The 17,294-nt window shown below is 38.6% G+C and overlaps 1 protein-coding gene across 6 annotated transcripts in view; it reads left to right on the forward strand.

Moving 5' to 3' along the window:
• The window catches only part of RABGAP1L (RAB GTPase activating protein 1 like), an 808,808-nt gene that overhangs the window by 676,981 nt on the left and 114,533 nt on the right, over window positions 1–17,294 (forward strand). For 2 of the 6 annotated variants that reach the window (XM_017866954.1, XM_017866957.1), the window contains exons 1-2: window positions 6,343–6,538; window positions 8,200–8,413. The exons of 3 other annotated variants lie outside the window; for them this stretch is intronic. In XM_017866954.1, the coding sequence (XP_017722443.1) occupies window positions 8,303–8,413 (111 nt within the window). In that variant the 5' untranslated portion in view covers window positions 6,343–6,538; window positions 8,200–8,302. Of the gene's footprint in view, window positions 1–5,312; window positions 5,396–6,342; window positions 6,539–8,199; window positions 8,414–17,294 lie in introns of those variants that run through there. One more of the 6 variants, XM_017866956.1, reaches the window with a different exon arrangement.

Below are 17,294 nucleotides of genomic sequence, written 5' to 3' on the forward strand. Positions count from 1 at the left end.
AAAAAAAAAAAAAAAAAAAAAAAAAAAAAAAAAAAAAAAGACTTCACCTCCACTAACCTGTCTCAATCATTTCTGACAGAGGACTCATGTAAATTACCAAATTACTCCCAAATAAATCAGCATCCAGAAATATTTAGTTGTTTATGGAAAACTGGTAGAGGAGTGAAATTGTGTGACACTGTTTTTCGTCCCTCCTGGACAAGGAAATACGGGAAAAAAAATGGAGGCATTGGTTATGTTCTTATATACTGAGAACCTCACTCCCTGCCCCATATCTAAAGGTTACAATTCCATCTTCTCTTTAGTTTTTTTCAAATAATTTTGCCCCTCTGTACATCATTTTTATTAATATTGATAATAACAACCGACATCAATCAAATGCTTTCCAGAGTCAGGTACTTCACTGCACTGTTACTATTTTCTCATTTTCTGGATAATGATATGGTTTGGCTCTGTGTCCCTGCCCAAATATCATCTCAAATTGGAATCCCCACATGTCCAGGGAAGGAGGTGAGTGGATCATGGAGGAGTGGATTATGGGAAGTGAGTGGAACAGCATCTGCCTTGCTGTTCTTGTGATCGTGAGTTCTCACAAGATCTGATGGTTTCATAAGTGTCTGTCATTTCTCCTGCTTTCCCTTCTCTCTCCTGCTGCCATGTGAGGAAGGTCCTTGCTTCCCCTTCACCTTCCACCATGACTGTTAAGTTTCCAAAGGCCTCTCCAGCCATGTAGAACTGTGAGTCAGTTAAAACTCTTTCCTTTATAAATTACCCAGTCTCGGGGTTTTTCTTCATAGCAGTGTGAAAACGGACTAATACAGATGAGAAAACCAAGAAGTGAGACAAATTATGTAATTTGCTCATGGTCACTGCTGTAGACTGAATGTTTGTATCCCCCCAAAATTCACATGTTGAAATACCCAAATGTGATGATATTAAGAGATGGGACCTTTGACTGGTGATTAGATTATGAGGGTTAAGTTCTCTTGAATGAGATTAGTGCCCTTATAAAAAAGACTCTAAGGAGACCCCTTCCTCATTCTACCATGTGAGGACACAGAGAGAAGACCTCTGCCTGTGACTAGAAAACACGCTCCCACCAGACACCAAATCTGCCAGCACCTTAATCTTCCACCCTCCAGAAATGTGATAAATACATTTCTGTTGTTTGTAAGTTATCCAGTCTATGGTGTTTTATTCCAGTAGCAGCCCCACAGACTAAGATAGTCACATAGCCAGTGAGTGGTAGAGCCAAGTATCAAACCAGGTTATTCTAAATTCTGGAGCCCACACTTCCTTTCTCTAATGGCATAAATGGAAGCTAGAAAGGCAGAAATTTAATAATCTTCGATGACTGGCTTTGGCCTATTTGTTGACCTGATATTTGCAAACTACCATAGGCTAATTTAAATCTGCCTTTGAAACTTCTACTGTGTCCAGTATCAGTTTACCACTCTGGTCATTCTAAATTCATTTTTCCCTGTAAAAAATTATTTCACTTTGCCTATCTAAATTCAATCCATCTTTTCCATGAAGTCTTCCCCATCTGCAGAGGGACTTCATTCTATCACAGTCCTATATCACTAATTATTGTATTACATGACAGACATAGCTTTTTTTATAGTCTATAACCTACGTATGTGTGTCAAGGAGACATCAGTGTTTGAGAAGCAGCAGTGTTTGGCACATGACTGATTCTGGTATACGTTTGCCTACTTTCCTTATCCTTTAGCGTGCACACTAGAAACAGACACACTTGTTTTTTAATCCTAGCAGCTCTATTTCTAGCTGTAGGTATTGAGTCAAATTACAAAACTTCTCCATATTTTAATTATCTACAAAAAAGGAAAATTATGGTATCTAGTTTATTGATTCACAGTGAAGATTAAATGAGATTCTGTGTCTAGGACATAGTGAATACTTATTAGTGGCCACAATTATAACATTTTCAGTAAATATTCATTGTTATAGATTATTTGTATTACTATATTACAAAATCTGTAATCACCCTTTTACACATTATAAGCATTTAGTAAATGTTGAGTTTTTTTGTTTGTTTCTTTGTTTTTTGTTTTGAAACAGAGTCTTGCTCTGTCACCCAGGCTGGAGTGCAGTGGCGCGATCTCAACTCCTGGGTTCCAGTGATTCTCCTGCCTCAGGCTCATGAGTAGCTGGGATTACAGGCATGTGCCACCACGCCCAGCTAATTTTTGTACTTTCAGTAGGGACAGGGTTTTACCATGTTGGCCAAACTGGTCTTGAACTCCTGACCGTGTGATCTGCCTGCCTTGGCCTCCCAAAGTGCTGAGATTGTAAGCGTGAGCCACTGTGCCTGGCCTGAGTTGCTTTTTTAAAATAAGTTAAGATTTAATTCACATACCATCAAACTTGTCAAGTTTTAACTGCAGGATTTTAGCCAAGTGCCCTGCTGCAAGCTGCCGGTGTATAACATAATGAAGGCATGTGAGGTCCCATTGGAATGGGAGTTATCCAGGCTAGGAGAAAAACTTGAGAGAAATGGGCACTTGCATGAAATCCTATTGCTGTTCCCTAAACCTACCCTCTGATCTTATGAAAAAATGAATGTCATGTGAAATGGTTTCATTTGGTTGTTAGTGAAATTTTTTAAATAATTATTTGAATGCTTTAGAAATTATTGTATTGTTATTTGTAATTAGAATTCAGTTGTGCACTCTGCTTAAAATGAGGCAAAGTGAAGCATTACTTATGTTTTCAGGTATGTATGAAACTATCTTCATTTTGGGTGATAACAAATATCAGTGAATGCTTACAAGCACTTGAAACATTTACTTTTGGTTAGGTAAAATTTAATGTGAATGTGTTGGCGGTGGATTTTAGTTTCAAATGAGGTAAAAAGCTGAATTGTTAAAGAGTTGCATCTATTCTTTCATAGTCTGGAATCTACCTCACCCTCATTCTTTGTGGTGAGTTGCAAATGAGGCAGCAAGATACCCAGCATACCTGTTAAAAAAATTTTTTTGTCCCCAGGTTTTTTTTTTTTTAGTTTAATGCTAGGTTTTTTTTTTTTTTTTTTTTTTTGAACAATCTGTTTTCTGAGGTTTTGAATTTTCCTAGCAACTGCTAGGAGAGATAGGAAAGATAATGAGCTGAATGGCTGGTATTCAATACAAGAATAATGGTGTTCTTTATTTACCTTTGCATAATTTTAAAGAGAACAAGTTTACTTAACTTTTACTTGTTCTTTTCCCATTGTAAAAACTCAGTAGGTATTACTAGACTATTCTGAAATACAAATTCTGAAAAGCTTTCTTCTACTGATATTTCTATGGTTTCTCATTCATATTTTCTCTTTTGTTACCTCACTTAGAGCACATGGGTTTTGTAATGCACACTGCTAAAAGTAGATAGAAACCTGCTTGGAATATTGATTTTCTGTAATTAAGAATGTATTTATAGAATTTTGTCTTTCTTATAGTTCTATTTTTTTTTTTTTTTTAAGAGACAGCGTCTTATTCTGTTACCCAGGCTGGAGTGTAGTGGCACAATTGCAGTTCACTGTAGCCTGAACCTCCTGGGTTCCCCGCAAATAGCTGAGGCTACAGGAACTTGCTACCAGGCCTGGCTGATTTTTAAATTTTTTGTAGAGATCTGGGCTCAAGCAGTCCTCCTGCCTTGACCTCCCAAAATTCTGGGATTATGGGTGTGAGCCACCACAACCAGCCTTTCTCATAGTTCTTTGTCTGTGAACACTGTGAACATTTTGTCATTTTGAAGATGCTTAACATTGAGTCATGTATACTTTGTGAATGTTTACATAGCATGATTTAGGAACATCTGGAAGAATGTTCATGAAAGATTAGAGGAGGGCCAGTCATGCAGGAGGAGCAGAGTTTCTTCAGGGCGCCACTCATCTATGTGGGGGTTGCAAAAGACCTTCTGCCCTCTAAACCATATTTCTTTTTTTTTTTTTGAGATGGAGTTTCGCTCTGTCGCCCAGGCTGGAGTGCAGTGGTGCGATCTTGGCTCACTGCAACCTCCGCCTCCTGGATTCAAGCAATTCTTCAGCCTCAGCTTCCAGAGTAGCTGGGACTACAGGCACACACCACCACGCCCAGCTAATTTTTTTGTATTTTTAGTAGAGACGGGGTTTCACCATGTTGGACAGGCTGGTCTCCAACTCTTGACCTCGTGATCCACCCACCTCGGCCTCCAAAAGTACTGGGATTGCAGGCGTGAGCCACCGTGCCTGGCCTAAACCATATTTCTCTTATAGTTGTTTTGTCCTTCTTTCCATCTGATCCTGATTTTATGGCTAACGTGATGAGAATATTCAACAAGTAGAATATGAGATATAGGAAAAGGGTCTTGACTGCTACTCTCCTGAGTTGAGATAATTTTTTTTTTCCCCGAGATGGAATCTCGCTCTGTCGCCCAGGCTGGAGTGCAGTGGTGTAATCTTGGCTCACTGCAACCCCTGCCTCCCGGGTTCAAGAGATTCTTCTGCTTCACCCTCCCAAGTAGCTGTGTCTACAGGCGTGCGCCACCACACGTGGCTAATTTTTGTATTTTTGGTAGAGACCGGGTTTCACCGTATTGGCCAGTCTGGTCTCAAACTCCTGACCTCGTGATCCACCCACCTCAGCCTCCTAAAGTGCTGGGATTACAGGTGTGAGCCACTGTGCCCAGTGAGGTGAGATAATTTTTATACTTGCTGCTTTGACTGACGAATAAAAAAATGCTACTCCCATAATGAAACTGCTTTGCTGCATTGCAGAGAATACAATAGAAAAATAGCCACATCTTATTCAAGCTTTTCTTGATTTTTATTTCGGCTGTTTCTAAATTTGACACTTGAGAATAGATGGTTTATTTGACTCATAGTATGACCCAGGTATGCTTTTGTTAAAAAGAACAGTTCTAGAAGGATGACTGTTGGGGCAAAATTGGCTACTAGTATGGAATACTCTCTCAGTGTAAAATCTCAGAACAACATTTAAAAATCATTGTAGATATTTTATTTGTAAACATTTTCTTCATAAGATCCAGAAAGGGTTTATAAACCTAATAAACCTATTTGATAGCTTCTATCAAATAAACCTATTTCTATCTTCTATCAAATAAACCTATTTGATGGAAGGAAATAGGAATAAGACACATTGCTTTTGACTTTCTGCACCCATGTGGAAACCAGGGATCTATTCTCTCCCTCTCAATTTACATGACCATGAGGAAACTGAAACCTAGTGAAGTTAAATGACTTGCCCGGGGACAGACAGCTAGCTAGTTCCTGCTTGAACTGGGGACCATCTATTTGATTACCATGAGTGCGGTTGGTTTCTGTTGCCTGTTTGATACTCTTCTGGAAAGTTTTAGCTGCAAATGGTGTTGTCCACACCACGGCCCTTGATCTCAGGTAATTCTCCACACCACTGCCTTCTTTTTTTTTTTTTTTTTTCCAGTGCAGTTGCGTGGTGTGAAGGCGATAACCTCAGAAACTCAGGTGTAAATAACCCGGGGAATCAATGGGCTGGGGAGATGGTAAAACAAGAGTTTGTAGACATGACTGTGTACAATAGCTTCTGAAGTTTCGGAGGGTATTGGTGTAGCTGTTATTTCTGAGACTGGAGAAAATGACAGTAGAGCGACAGTTTCTCTAATCATCAGTTTTCAAAGAGCATGCTTTTCGTTGGAACCACAAATATAGTACACTTAATAAGGGGAAACGAAACCTTGAATTTTTCCTTCCCAGACTCTGAAAAGTAAACTTTAAGGAACATTTTAAGGATCACAAAAGGTGAAGATTGCAAATCAAACTTAGAGTGTGCTTGCTCAAGAAAATCTGTGCACTGCAGCTCTAATAGAGGACCACTTGGGTTTAGAAATGACATGTTATTAATAATTCTAGTCACTGTGGCTAATTAGAACAATCTGTTGAAAGTTATAAATTATAGAAGTTTTTAAAAACATTTATCTAAGAACCTGTGTAGAATTCTAAAAGGACTGAATTATTTGAAGTTATTAGTCTCTGTGTATGTAAACTTAAACTATTTTACGCCTTTGATTATTTTCTAAAATGGTTTTGCACACTTATAGCCTGATGCCGTAAATGTTTTAAGAGTTTAATGTACAGCACCTCTAGGTGCTATTTAAAACTGTTTTTTCTGGTCCTTTTCTTTTGGGTTATACGGGTTCTTCGTAACCAAGAAGATTACCTATAGTTAGGCTGAATGCAGTCTCCCAGGGTGCATAGGCAGCTGCTCAACTGCGGTTATAACTCTTGTTTGTCCCGGATGGTTGCCAGCAGGGAGTAAGGCATTGTGGGAAGTACTTTCTTTACCTTCCACAACAGGTGTCTTTGTCAGTACACCTTATTCAGATATCCGTGTGTGGAAGCACTGAGTCACTGTGTAGCAAAGAAAAATATGAAAGCAAGAGGAATTGCTTTCACATCTAGAAAATGTTGCAAGATAATCTGAAATCTTCTGGTGCTAGTGAATGCATGAAGAGGTTCACAGTATCTTTTAAAGTACTTCTGAAAAGATAAGGAGTTTAAAAGGTATGAACTGCCTGGACACCTTATAATGCCTTGTCTCCTGATTATTGTTTAATTTTTACCTGGTTAGTCAGCATCAGGATAAGTGTGCAGGAAAAAAATGTTAACGAAAATAATGCTTAACAGACAAAGCAGCACTGTCGAACAAAATGAAGTAAAATGCTTTACTGACTTCAGCAAGGGTCAAACACAGTTTGGAGCTGTTTTAATCTTGTGGATTTATTTAAAATATTTCATTTTTTTGTTTAAATAAGCTTATTAGATTTGCTTGTTTCCTAGCAATAAGGTGCTTTTCCCTCCTTCCTTGTGCTCGCTCTTATAAGCTAGAATGCTATAGCAGTTGTAAAACTCTACTAATTACATTTAAATGGGACAAGTGTTATATAAGTAATCATGTTACTGTAGATGAAAAAATACTTTAGGAAAACATGGGAAAATAGACACTATCGATCTCATTCTGAGTTTTGTTTTCTGAAAAGCAAACAAATTTAGACAACATAATCCTGTTATTGGTAATGAAGACTAAACATTTCAACCAGTAGCTTATTTCTTTTGATTTTTAGACAAACATTGCCAAATTGATTTCTAGTTCTAACAAATAATATGTCTCATAGTACTGCAGTGTCATGATCTAGAAAAGGCAGGGAAGAGATTAGCTTAATGAGGAATATTGAAAAACAACTTCAGAGAAGCCTTATCTGTCTTCCCCTCATTTTATTTGCTTAATTCTTTTCCATGAAATTAGTATACATTATATTTCCTGATCAAGCAACTTTGTAATGGTGATTATGGGCAGCTTTCAAACTTTTCATCTGGAAATATGGCAGTTCATTTATGGTAATTTTAAAATTTTGTAATTTTAAAAATTACTACTGGTGGTTAAGATACCAACAGTTAATGCTATCTACTGATTTGAATAATTAAAAGAAACCTCTAACCTTAAAGAGGACTTTCATCTGTGGGAGCAAAACAACCAGTTTATAAATGAGACCCTTGTATTGCTTTCTGAATAACAACACAAAACTAAATTATGCTTAAAATACCTATTTTTTTTAAGTAGGAAAAGGAAGTAATGATTATTACTTGATATTGCTGTCCCTGTTTCATTTTTATGGTTTGGCATTTTTTTTCTTTAACAGAAATACTCCGAGGGGAAAACAATTTTTTTTTCATACTTCAGGAGATCATTTGTAACTGTACTATGACTTCTTTAAATTCTGAGAAATTAAAATGGTTTTCATCTGTTTATTTTCTAAGATTACGAAAAAATAAGCAGTAAGAACACTAAGAAAATTTACTTCTCCTCCAAGAACAATCTTCATGTAATAATACTGCAGTAAGAAGATGAGCTATTGTGAAAATTTTTAATTACCAAGAACATAACACAAATCAGTTTTTTTGTTGTTATTATTGCTATAGGATATTTCTAGTTAGGAAACTTTTTTTTCTTTTTTGAAGTTTAAAGGTTTCCAAAAATTAAAATTTCCAGCTTCTCTGTTATGAATGCAGAAGGTGTTTATAGTGTATACTTCCTGCATAGATAAGAAACCTCCTTCAGTTTCCTACTGGGGGTGAATTGCTAGCCAAGCCTGTGATAGCAGCTGCTTTTTTTTTTTCTTTCTCTCTCTTTCTTTCTGGATTTTGACACTCCCCCTCGAACTCAGGTGGGTGTGTACACTGGCACTGAGCTGCAGTAGGATTTTTCCTTGGATAGTCTGGTCTGGAGCTGGGACAGCAGCTGCTGCTGTGGAAAGGCCAGCTGGCAAGATGATGGAAGAAATCTCCATTATGGTAGCCTATGACGCCCATGTTTTCAGCCAGCTGCACGATGAAGACTTCCTCACTAGTCTGGTGGCCATCAGCAAGCCCAGGTCTATGGTAGGTAGTGCCTTGCACACTACTCTGGGACTGTTTTCTTTTCTAACTTGGTATCTATACTCCTGTAGCAACTGAGGCAAACTTGCTGTTGGCTTTGTGTTGTGTCTGCAGGTTTTCAAATATTTATTTACATAATTAAACACTCATATAACAGTAACACACTTAAAATGTTAGGCTGCTACTTTCATATATAATGAGGTTGAGAGGAATTTTATAGTGCCAAATATCATTTTGTCTTAAGTTTCTGCCTTGTAAATATGTATATAATTATCAGGTAGGGGCTACTTATATTTACATAGCATACAATTGGGGCTCATAGAAGTGGAAGACTTCTACCAGTGAGTCATAACATCAACTGAGAATTGAGCTACCTAAAAATCAGGTAACTTTCAGGGTCTTAAATTATTACTAAGAAGAACTATTAGGAAAATAACAGTACAATTTTAGTTTGGCTTTACTATTTGTAAAAAAAAAAAAAATTTACCGTTCTCTAAGAATCTTAGTGTGTGTGCATGTCCTGGCATAATCAAAAAATGAAGTTCTTGCAAGTGTTTATTTTTTCTTCTCTTAGATGTCATCATTATAATGGCTATTGAGTTTAAGATGTCAACGATTTATACCTCTGAAACCAACTTTTTTTTTTTTTTTGAGATGGAGTTTCACTCCTGTTGCACAGGCTGGAGTGCAATGGCACAATCTTGGCTCACTGCAACCACTGCCTCCTGGATTCAAGCGACTCACCTGCCTCAGCCTCCCTAGTAGCTGGGATTACAGGCATGCACCACCATGCCCGGATAATTTTGTATTTTTAATAGAGACGAGGTTTCTCCATGTTGGTCAGGCAGGTCTCAAACTCCTGACCTCAGGTGATCCACCTGCCTTGGCCTCCCAAAGTGCTGGGATTACAGGCGTGAGCCACCACGCCTGGTCCCCAGAATCAACTTTTTAACTACAATTGTAGTAACTTCTTGTTTATTATGTTTAATAGGACTCATCACAAACAACAGAACAAAAGAGTGTATCATAACACTTAAACCTAACTAATATGAAGCCCTACTTCTCTATTTTTAAGGCACAGGAACCTTAAAAACATGGCTATTTCTTGAAACAACAAATTACAAAAAATAAAATTAAAAAAATAAAGGAGAAAGCTGTAGATTGATTTTAAAAGACTTAAGGGTTATGTCAAGCAGATGCAATAAATCAACCTTGTTTAAATGCTAATTTGAACAAAGTATAAAAATATCTATAAGATAATTTGGAAAAATTTGACCACTCATTAGGTATTTAATAATGATATTAAGAGAATTATGTATTTTTTTTGTGCATTAATATTATGACTTTTTTTTTTTGAGACAGAGTCTGACTCTTGTTGCCCAAGCTGGAGTGCAGTGATGCGATCTCAGCTCACTGTAACCTCTGCCTACCTGGGTTCAAGCGATTCTCCTGCCTCAGCCTCCCAAGTAGCTGGGATTACAGGCACCTGCCAACATGCCTGGCTAATTTTTTTTGTTTTTTGTTTTTTTGTTTTTTTGTTTTTAGGATAGAGTCTCGCTCTGTCACCCAGGCTGGAGTGCAATGGCGTGATCTCAGCTCACTGCAACCTCCGCCTCCTGTGTTCAAGTGATTCTCCTGTTTCAGCCTCCCGAGTAGCTGGGACTACGGGTGCACGCCACCATGCCTAGCTAATTTTTGTATTTTTAGTAGAGACAGGGTTTCACCATGTTGGACAGACTGGTCTTGAACTCCTGACCTCAAGTAATCCACCCACCTCAGCCTCCCAGAGTACTGGGATTACAGGTGTGAGCCACCATATCCAACCTCATTTGCTTTTAATTCCATATTGGATTTTTTGCTCTGAGATGAACATTTTTTCATCAAACAAACATTTTGTTTTTTTTGTTTTGAGATGGAGTTTCGCACTTGTTGCCCAGGCTGGAGTGCAATGGGGCACGATCTCGGCTCATGGCTATCTCTGCCTCCCAGGTTCAAGAGATTCTCCTGCCTCAGCCTCCTTAGTATCTGGGATTATAGGCATGTGCCACCATGCCCGGCTAATTTTGTATTTTTAGTAGAGACGAGTTTCTCCACATTGGTCAGGCTGGTCTTGACCTCTTGACCTCAGGTGATCTGCCCACCTCAGCCTCCCAGAGTGCTGGGATTACAGGTGTGAGCCACCACACCTGGCCAAGATGAACATTTTAAATCAAATAAAATAAATTCTCAGATTTTCTATTGTATAAAATTGCTTCTCAATCTGATAACTGCACTGTGAAGCAAATTACACTCTTGCTAACTTATAAAATCCTCCTTAGGTTTGGGTTCACTATTATTAAAGGTATTTAGAAACTTTCTTAGTACAGGCTTAATTAAATACCTTTCTGTAATTCGACTTTGTTTCATAATGGGAGGTGTTTTGATTCCTTGAATGGTAAAAATCCCATTAAATACAGTGGTTCTCAGGTGTGGATACTGGATTTTTTTCTTATTCATAAGTAACCCTGTGTCTTTTTTATGTTTTTGATAGGAATCTGTAGTAAAACATACATTGCAAGCTGTTACACACACAAAACCGAAAGAAAATTTGACTAAACAATACCTACTGTTGCCATATATTACATATGAAAGGGATTTTTCTGTTCTATTCAATGTTTAAAGGCTTTAATTGTTTATGACCCACTAAATTGAACTCAGAAATCTCTCTATCCACACTTTGGAAAAGATGATTATATCCTATTGAGTCCTTAAAATGAATGATGATGCAAGAAAATCACAGATCCCTTTACACAAATTACAGGTAAGAAAAAAACAATAAGGAAGCCAAGCATAACTTCTTAGGTCTTCCATAGCATACACACACAAGCAAAATAAGAAATTACCTGGACCAATATTGTTTACTATGATAAACTAAACAAAAGCCTAGTCACTACTAGCAGAATGTAAGAACTTTTTTTTTTTTTTTTTTTTTGGAGACAGAGTATGGCTTTGCCACCCAGGCTGGAGTGCAGTGGCTCAGTCTCTCCTCACTGCAACCTCCACCTCTCAGGTTCAAACAGTTCTCCTGCCTTGGCCTTCTGAGTAACTGGGACTACAGGTGCACACCACCATGCTCAGCTAATTTTTGTGTCTTTAGTAGAGACGGAGTTTCACCACGTTGGCCAAGCTGGTCTCGAACTCCTAACCTCAGGTGATCCACCTGCCTTGGCCTCCCAGAGTGTTGGGATTACAGGCGTGGGCCACCACACCAGCTTTTAAAGTTACATAGTTCTCAGTTCAAGTTTTCGATTCACTACTTACCAGTGAGCTACTTATTTCTCGCAGCCTTAGTTTTCTCATCTGAAAACTGAGAGACATAATAGTACTACCTCACTGGATTACCATGAGGTTATTTGAGAGCACTTGTAAAATATTTAGCACAGTGAAAGCTGTCACTAATTGTCTCCTTTTCTAATAAGGGAGGAGCTACTCAGACTGTTTGGAGAAGGTCTAAAGGAAGAAGTGGGATGAATAGATAAGGCACCCTGGAGACGCAGGAGAAGGAATGGGGAGGACAAAAGGAGAAAATGGACTAGTTGGGTTACCCTGGAGAATTACTTTGCTTGATTAGGGAATCACTATCAGGATATCAGTCCTACAGGAAACTTGAAGCCTTCTGCCCTGAAGATGGTGCTGAAGATCTTAGGTTTGAGCTCAGGACGGTGGGAAGGCAATGTAGAACCAATAGAAGGGAATATATATAGGCCAAACCTTATGATGAGTAGATGAGATCAATTACTGCAGCAGGAATCTTGCAGTAATGGACTGGCAGGGCCCACACTGACAAAGGAAAAAAATGTAAAGGACATTAGAGCAACGCAAGTGAAAAGAGATGACAAGTGTCTGGACTTAGACACTTGACAGTGGCAGTGTAAAGAAAGAAATTAGTCTACACATGTTGGTTATTTCTCACAAAGGGTATATACATTAATATTATTTAGGAAGAAGCAGCAACTGATGTTATGAGAAGAGTAAATGATTGAGATAAGTTGAAAATTAAGCTTCCAGCCATACAAAAGTGGAGATTGTTGTAGTGTCAACAGTCGTTGGGAATGGGAAAGCTAGGTTATCAAGAATAGAATGGAGGAAAAATGACCTATTCTGGCTTTACCATGTTCCATGTCTAGAAATTCAAGGTCACAGTATCATGGTAAGATAATTGATTGTCCAATGGTTAGCACACTGTCCTTTAACAAAAGCCATTTAACCAGACTAACACACGGCTATACTATATTGGCACTGGATAGATACTCTTAACTGACAGAAACAAAAATAGCAGCACTGTGCCAGCAAAGGAAGGGAGCTCTTTCTTGGAGCTACAGTTTCTCTGTTCTATAAATGGGAGGTGAGGGTAAGCATTCTGTAATTACTTCCTCCTTATCGGATTGGCACAGATTTCATCAAGCATGCCAAATTAAAAAACAAAATTCAGAGCAATTCCATATGTCAGAGATGGGGAAAACAATAAAATTAATACTATTATTTGATTAGAATAAACGTAACAATTAAGATTCATCCATATTTTTTAAAAATGTTATCTGAATATTTTTTATTCTTGTTGTTACATAGCAAGTACATATTTTGGCACTACTTTATCAATTTCAGTTCAGTTCAAGCATCCAACCAATCATTTGGTTGATCAGTTCTGATGAGTTAAGGTTCTTATAGTTACAAGTAATAAAATCTTGTGCTATCTTAAACAAGAAAGGAATTTTATCACGTGGACAACAAGGTGTGTTCCTTTAAATACAAGGGCAGTTCGTCTAGGCAACAGAGCTGGTACTGGACTGACGCTGGCAACCATTCTCCCTATCTCTTGCCATCTAATTAAAACTTCTCTCTTGACATCTACTTTATTTCTCTGTCTCCAAGTTCTCGGCTTCTTTATTTCTATGGCAGAATATTGCTGCTACACAGCATCCACATTTATAGTTCTACCATCTGAATCACAACTCCAGATTTCGTTGGTGAGAATCTGACTGAATAGTGTTAGGTGAGTTTTGTGATAGTATAGAGCAGAGCCCCTGAGCACACACTCAAACTAAACTGCCTGGGTCCAATCCTACCTCACCCGCAATTAGCTCTATGACTTTGGGCAGATTACTTAGTCTCAAACTTCATTTTTCTCATCTGTAAAATTGGAGTCTGTAAGAGAAAGTGCTCCTAACCAAAAATCGGCCAGAAGCCCCTCTCATGTTTTATCTAAAGTAAACCTATCTTTAACTGCCAAGCTGTGTTTCATGTTTCTTTCCTCTTTCTGTAACTCTTACAGGAACCATGTTAGTAGTACCTGTAATATTATATCAAAATTAAGTTTAAATTTAAATTAAATCAGTAATTTATATAAAGCACTTAAGAAAATTAATTCAGTCAATATATGTAAAGCACTGGATACCTAGCACATAGAAAGTAGCATGTGTATGTTATTATTCCAAATTGATTCTTTTATTATTTATGAATGGATGAGACAAAGTCTGCTGCTCACTGCTGCCTCAACCTCCTGGGATCAGGTGATCCTGTCTCCTTAGCCTTCCAAGTAGCTAGGTGTACAGGTGCATGACACCATGCCTGGCTAATTTTTAATTTTTGTAGAGATGGGGTTTCACTATGTTGCCCAGGCTGATCTGGAACTCCTGAGCTCAAGTGATCCTCCCACCTCAGCCTCCCAAAGTGCTGGGATTACAAGGGTGAGCTACCACACCTGGCCTGGTTAACAGAAATTTAAAATGATGAGTAAGGCCAGGTGTGGTGGCTCATACCTGTAATCCCAGCACTTTGGGAGGCTGAGGCGGGTGGATCACGAGGTCAGGAGATCAAGACCATCTTGGCTAACACAGTGAAACCCCATCTCCACTAAAAATACGAAAAATTAGTTGGGCATGGTGGTGGGTGCCTGTAGTCCCCGCTACTCAGGAGGCTGAGGCAGGAGAATGGCATGAACTTGGGAGGCAGAGCTTGCAGTGAGCCAAGATTGCACCACTGCACTCCAGCCTGGCTGACGGAGTGAGATTCCATCTCAGAAACAATAAAAATAAAATGATGATTAAATTATTAGAGAAACCAATTTTTTTTTTTGAGACAGAGTTTTTGCTCTTGTTGCCGATGCTGGAGTGCAATGGCATGACCTCTGCTCACTGTAACCTCTGCCTCCCAGGTTCAAGCAATTCTCCTGCCTCAGCCTCCCGAGTAGCTGGGATTGCAGGCATGCGCCACACCTGGCTAATTTTGAAATTTTAGTAGAGACGGGGTTTCTCCATGTTGGTCAGGCTGGTCTCAACCTCCCCATATCCTGTGGTCTTCCCGCCTCGGCCTCCTAAAGTGCTGGGATTACAGGAGTGAGCCACCGCACCCAGCAATAAACCAATATTACATCAAAACTCACCACAGTGCGCAAGCTCAACATGAAATCAAATTGTAGTACTCAAACTCATTGCAAGGACTTCAAGCTTATTTACAAACAGGATTTACAGCAAACAAAATAAAACAGTATAGCCCTATAATTGTAATGCCCACAATAGGATTTCTAGTAGGCTGAAATATAGAAGCCCTCTTATCCGACACAGTCAGGACTGTAGTTGGTTAATAGAAAAAGTTGGTTCAGGAGAAGAAGGATAAAAAATGCTAAATACTAACCTAAACAGTTGTTTTTTTATCAATTTTAAGGCCTTTAATGCTCTTGGTCTGCATCAGAATTCTGAAATCCATATGCCTTCTAGTTTCAGTTTCCTTAAGAGGGGCAGTAAGTTAATAAATGTGTGAAGCAGTCTAAGGGCAAATTTGATAGATATTTTCATAACTTTTACATTTTTTATGGCAGCATTGCCACCATTTAATTTTTTTTTTTGGAAACAAGATCTCACTCTGTCTAGAGTGCAATGGTGCAATCTTGGCTTACTGTAACTTTCGCCTCCCAGGTTCAAGCAATCCTCTTGCCTCAGCCTCCTGATTAGCTGGGATTTCAGGCATGTGCCACCATGTCCAGCTAATTTTTGTATTTTTGGTAGAGATGGGATTTCACCGTATTTGCCAAGCTGGTTTGAAACTCCTGACCTCAAGTGATCTGCCCACCTTGGCCTCCCAAAGTGCTGGGATTACAGGCATGAGCCACCATGCCTGGCCTCACACTTTGGTTTTTGTCCATGTTCCATTGACCAAACAAATCAAAAGGCCGCTTCCAACATACTGGAGAAGGAAAGTGTACTCCACAATAGGGGTTGTGGGAGGGGAAAGTGAATATTTGCTGAACAATAATCTACCACATATAGAATTGACCTAACTGACCCTTCATATGATCACCATGGTTAGGGTAGCTGTGTAAAATATATAAGCACTGTGTTTCTCAATAGCACACTTACATAATATTCACAAAAATTGTACATCCACAGATGCATCATCAAAATATGACATATACTCATTGAAAAATGCAGTAAAATTGAAAATACAGACTTACCAAACAGTCTTTTACCATTATTCATTTTACTTGGAACTTTACAGTGAATTGGCACTCTTTTTTTCCCCATCCCTTCCAAAGGTAAATAGAAACAGAAATCTCTTGCCAATGTTTCTAGGGTATGCCAACATTGTTATCTCAACCTGATCCATATTTATAGCCCAGGGATTTGCAGAAATCTGGGGGGAATCATGGGTTCCTTTGGCAGTCTGGTTAAGTCCATGGACCCCTTATCAGAAAAAAATGTTTTTAAATGCATAAAATAAGATTACAAAGGAAATCAATTGTATTGAAATACACTAAAATAGGCCAGGTGCGGAGGCTCACGCTGTAATCCCAGCACTTTGAGAGGCTGAGGTGGGCAGATCACTTGAGGTCAGGAGTTCGAGACTAGCCTGCCAGCCTAGTGAACCCCTGTCTCTGTCTCTACCAAAAAAATACAAAAATTAGCTGGGTGTGATGGCATGCACCTGTAATTCCAGCTACTTGGGAGGCTGAGGCAAGAGAATTGCTTGAACCTGGGAGGCAGAGGTTGCAGTGAGCTGAGATCACGCCACTCCAGCCCTGGGAGACAGAGCAAGATTTCATCTCAAAAGAAAAAAATACAATTACAAAAACAGATAGAAATCAGATTTATGATACAGTAATAAGAACTTCTTTATTAAACACATTAAATAGCAAGAAATGGTAGTGAGGCTAATATAATTGCAAAATAATTTTGAGATATATGTAATACATATAATGTGAATGAAAATATCTGTGATATATCTATCGGTGGTAGAATCACAAATAACACAGTGGATTATTGGCTACGTTTATAATAGAAGGAACTAATAAATTTCAGTTAGCGGTTCAGGAAAATAAAGGTTTTTTTTCCATCTAAGTTCAATTCAATGAATTCCCTCCACATACCCCTAATATAACCTTTATCTGATACTGTCTGAGACACAAAGATTTTTACAAGTCTTTTCTTTCCTTACTGCAGGCTAGGAGAAATCTTGATCGTGCCTTCCACTTTCTCTCTTCTTCTTAATGGTATAGAAAATTACTTTTGTGATTATTTAGTGAATCTCTCAGTAACCTATAACTTCCCTATGTCTGTTTTTTTTTATTTTGGAAACAGAATCTCACTCTGTCACCCAGGCTGGAGTTCAAGTGATTCTCATGCCTCAGCATCCCAAGTAACTGGGATTCCAAGTGCGCACCACCATGCCCAGCTAATTTTTGTATTTTTTTAATAGAGATGAGGTTTCCCTATGTTGGCCATGCTGGTCTCAAACTCCTGACCTAAGTGATCCACCCACCTGGCCTCCCAAAGTGCTGGGATTACAGGCGTGAGCCAGCATGCCCGGCCAGCTATTTCTGTTTTTACCGTTGTATTTCAAGCCCAGCATT

This window comes from Rhinopithecus bieti, unplaced genomic scaffold, assembly GCF_001698545.2.
Source record: "Rhinopithecus bieti isolate Rb0 unplaced genomic scaffold, ASM169854v2 scaffold_1853, whole genome shotgun sequence".
NCBI lineage: Eukaryota > Metazoa > Chordata > Mammalia > Primates > Cercopithecidae > Rhinopithecus > Rhinopithecus bieti.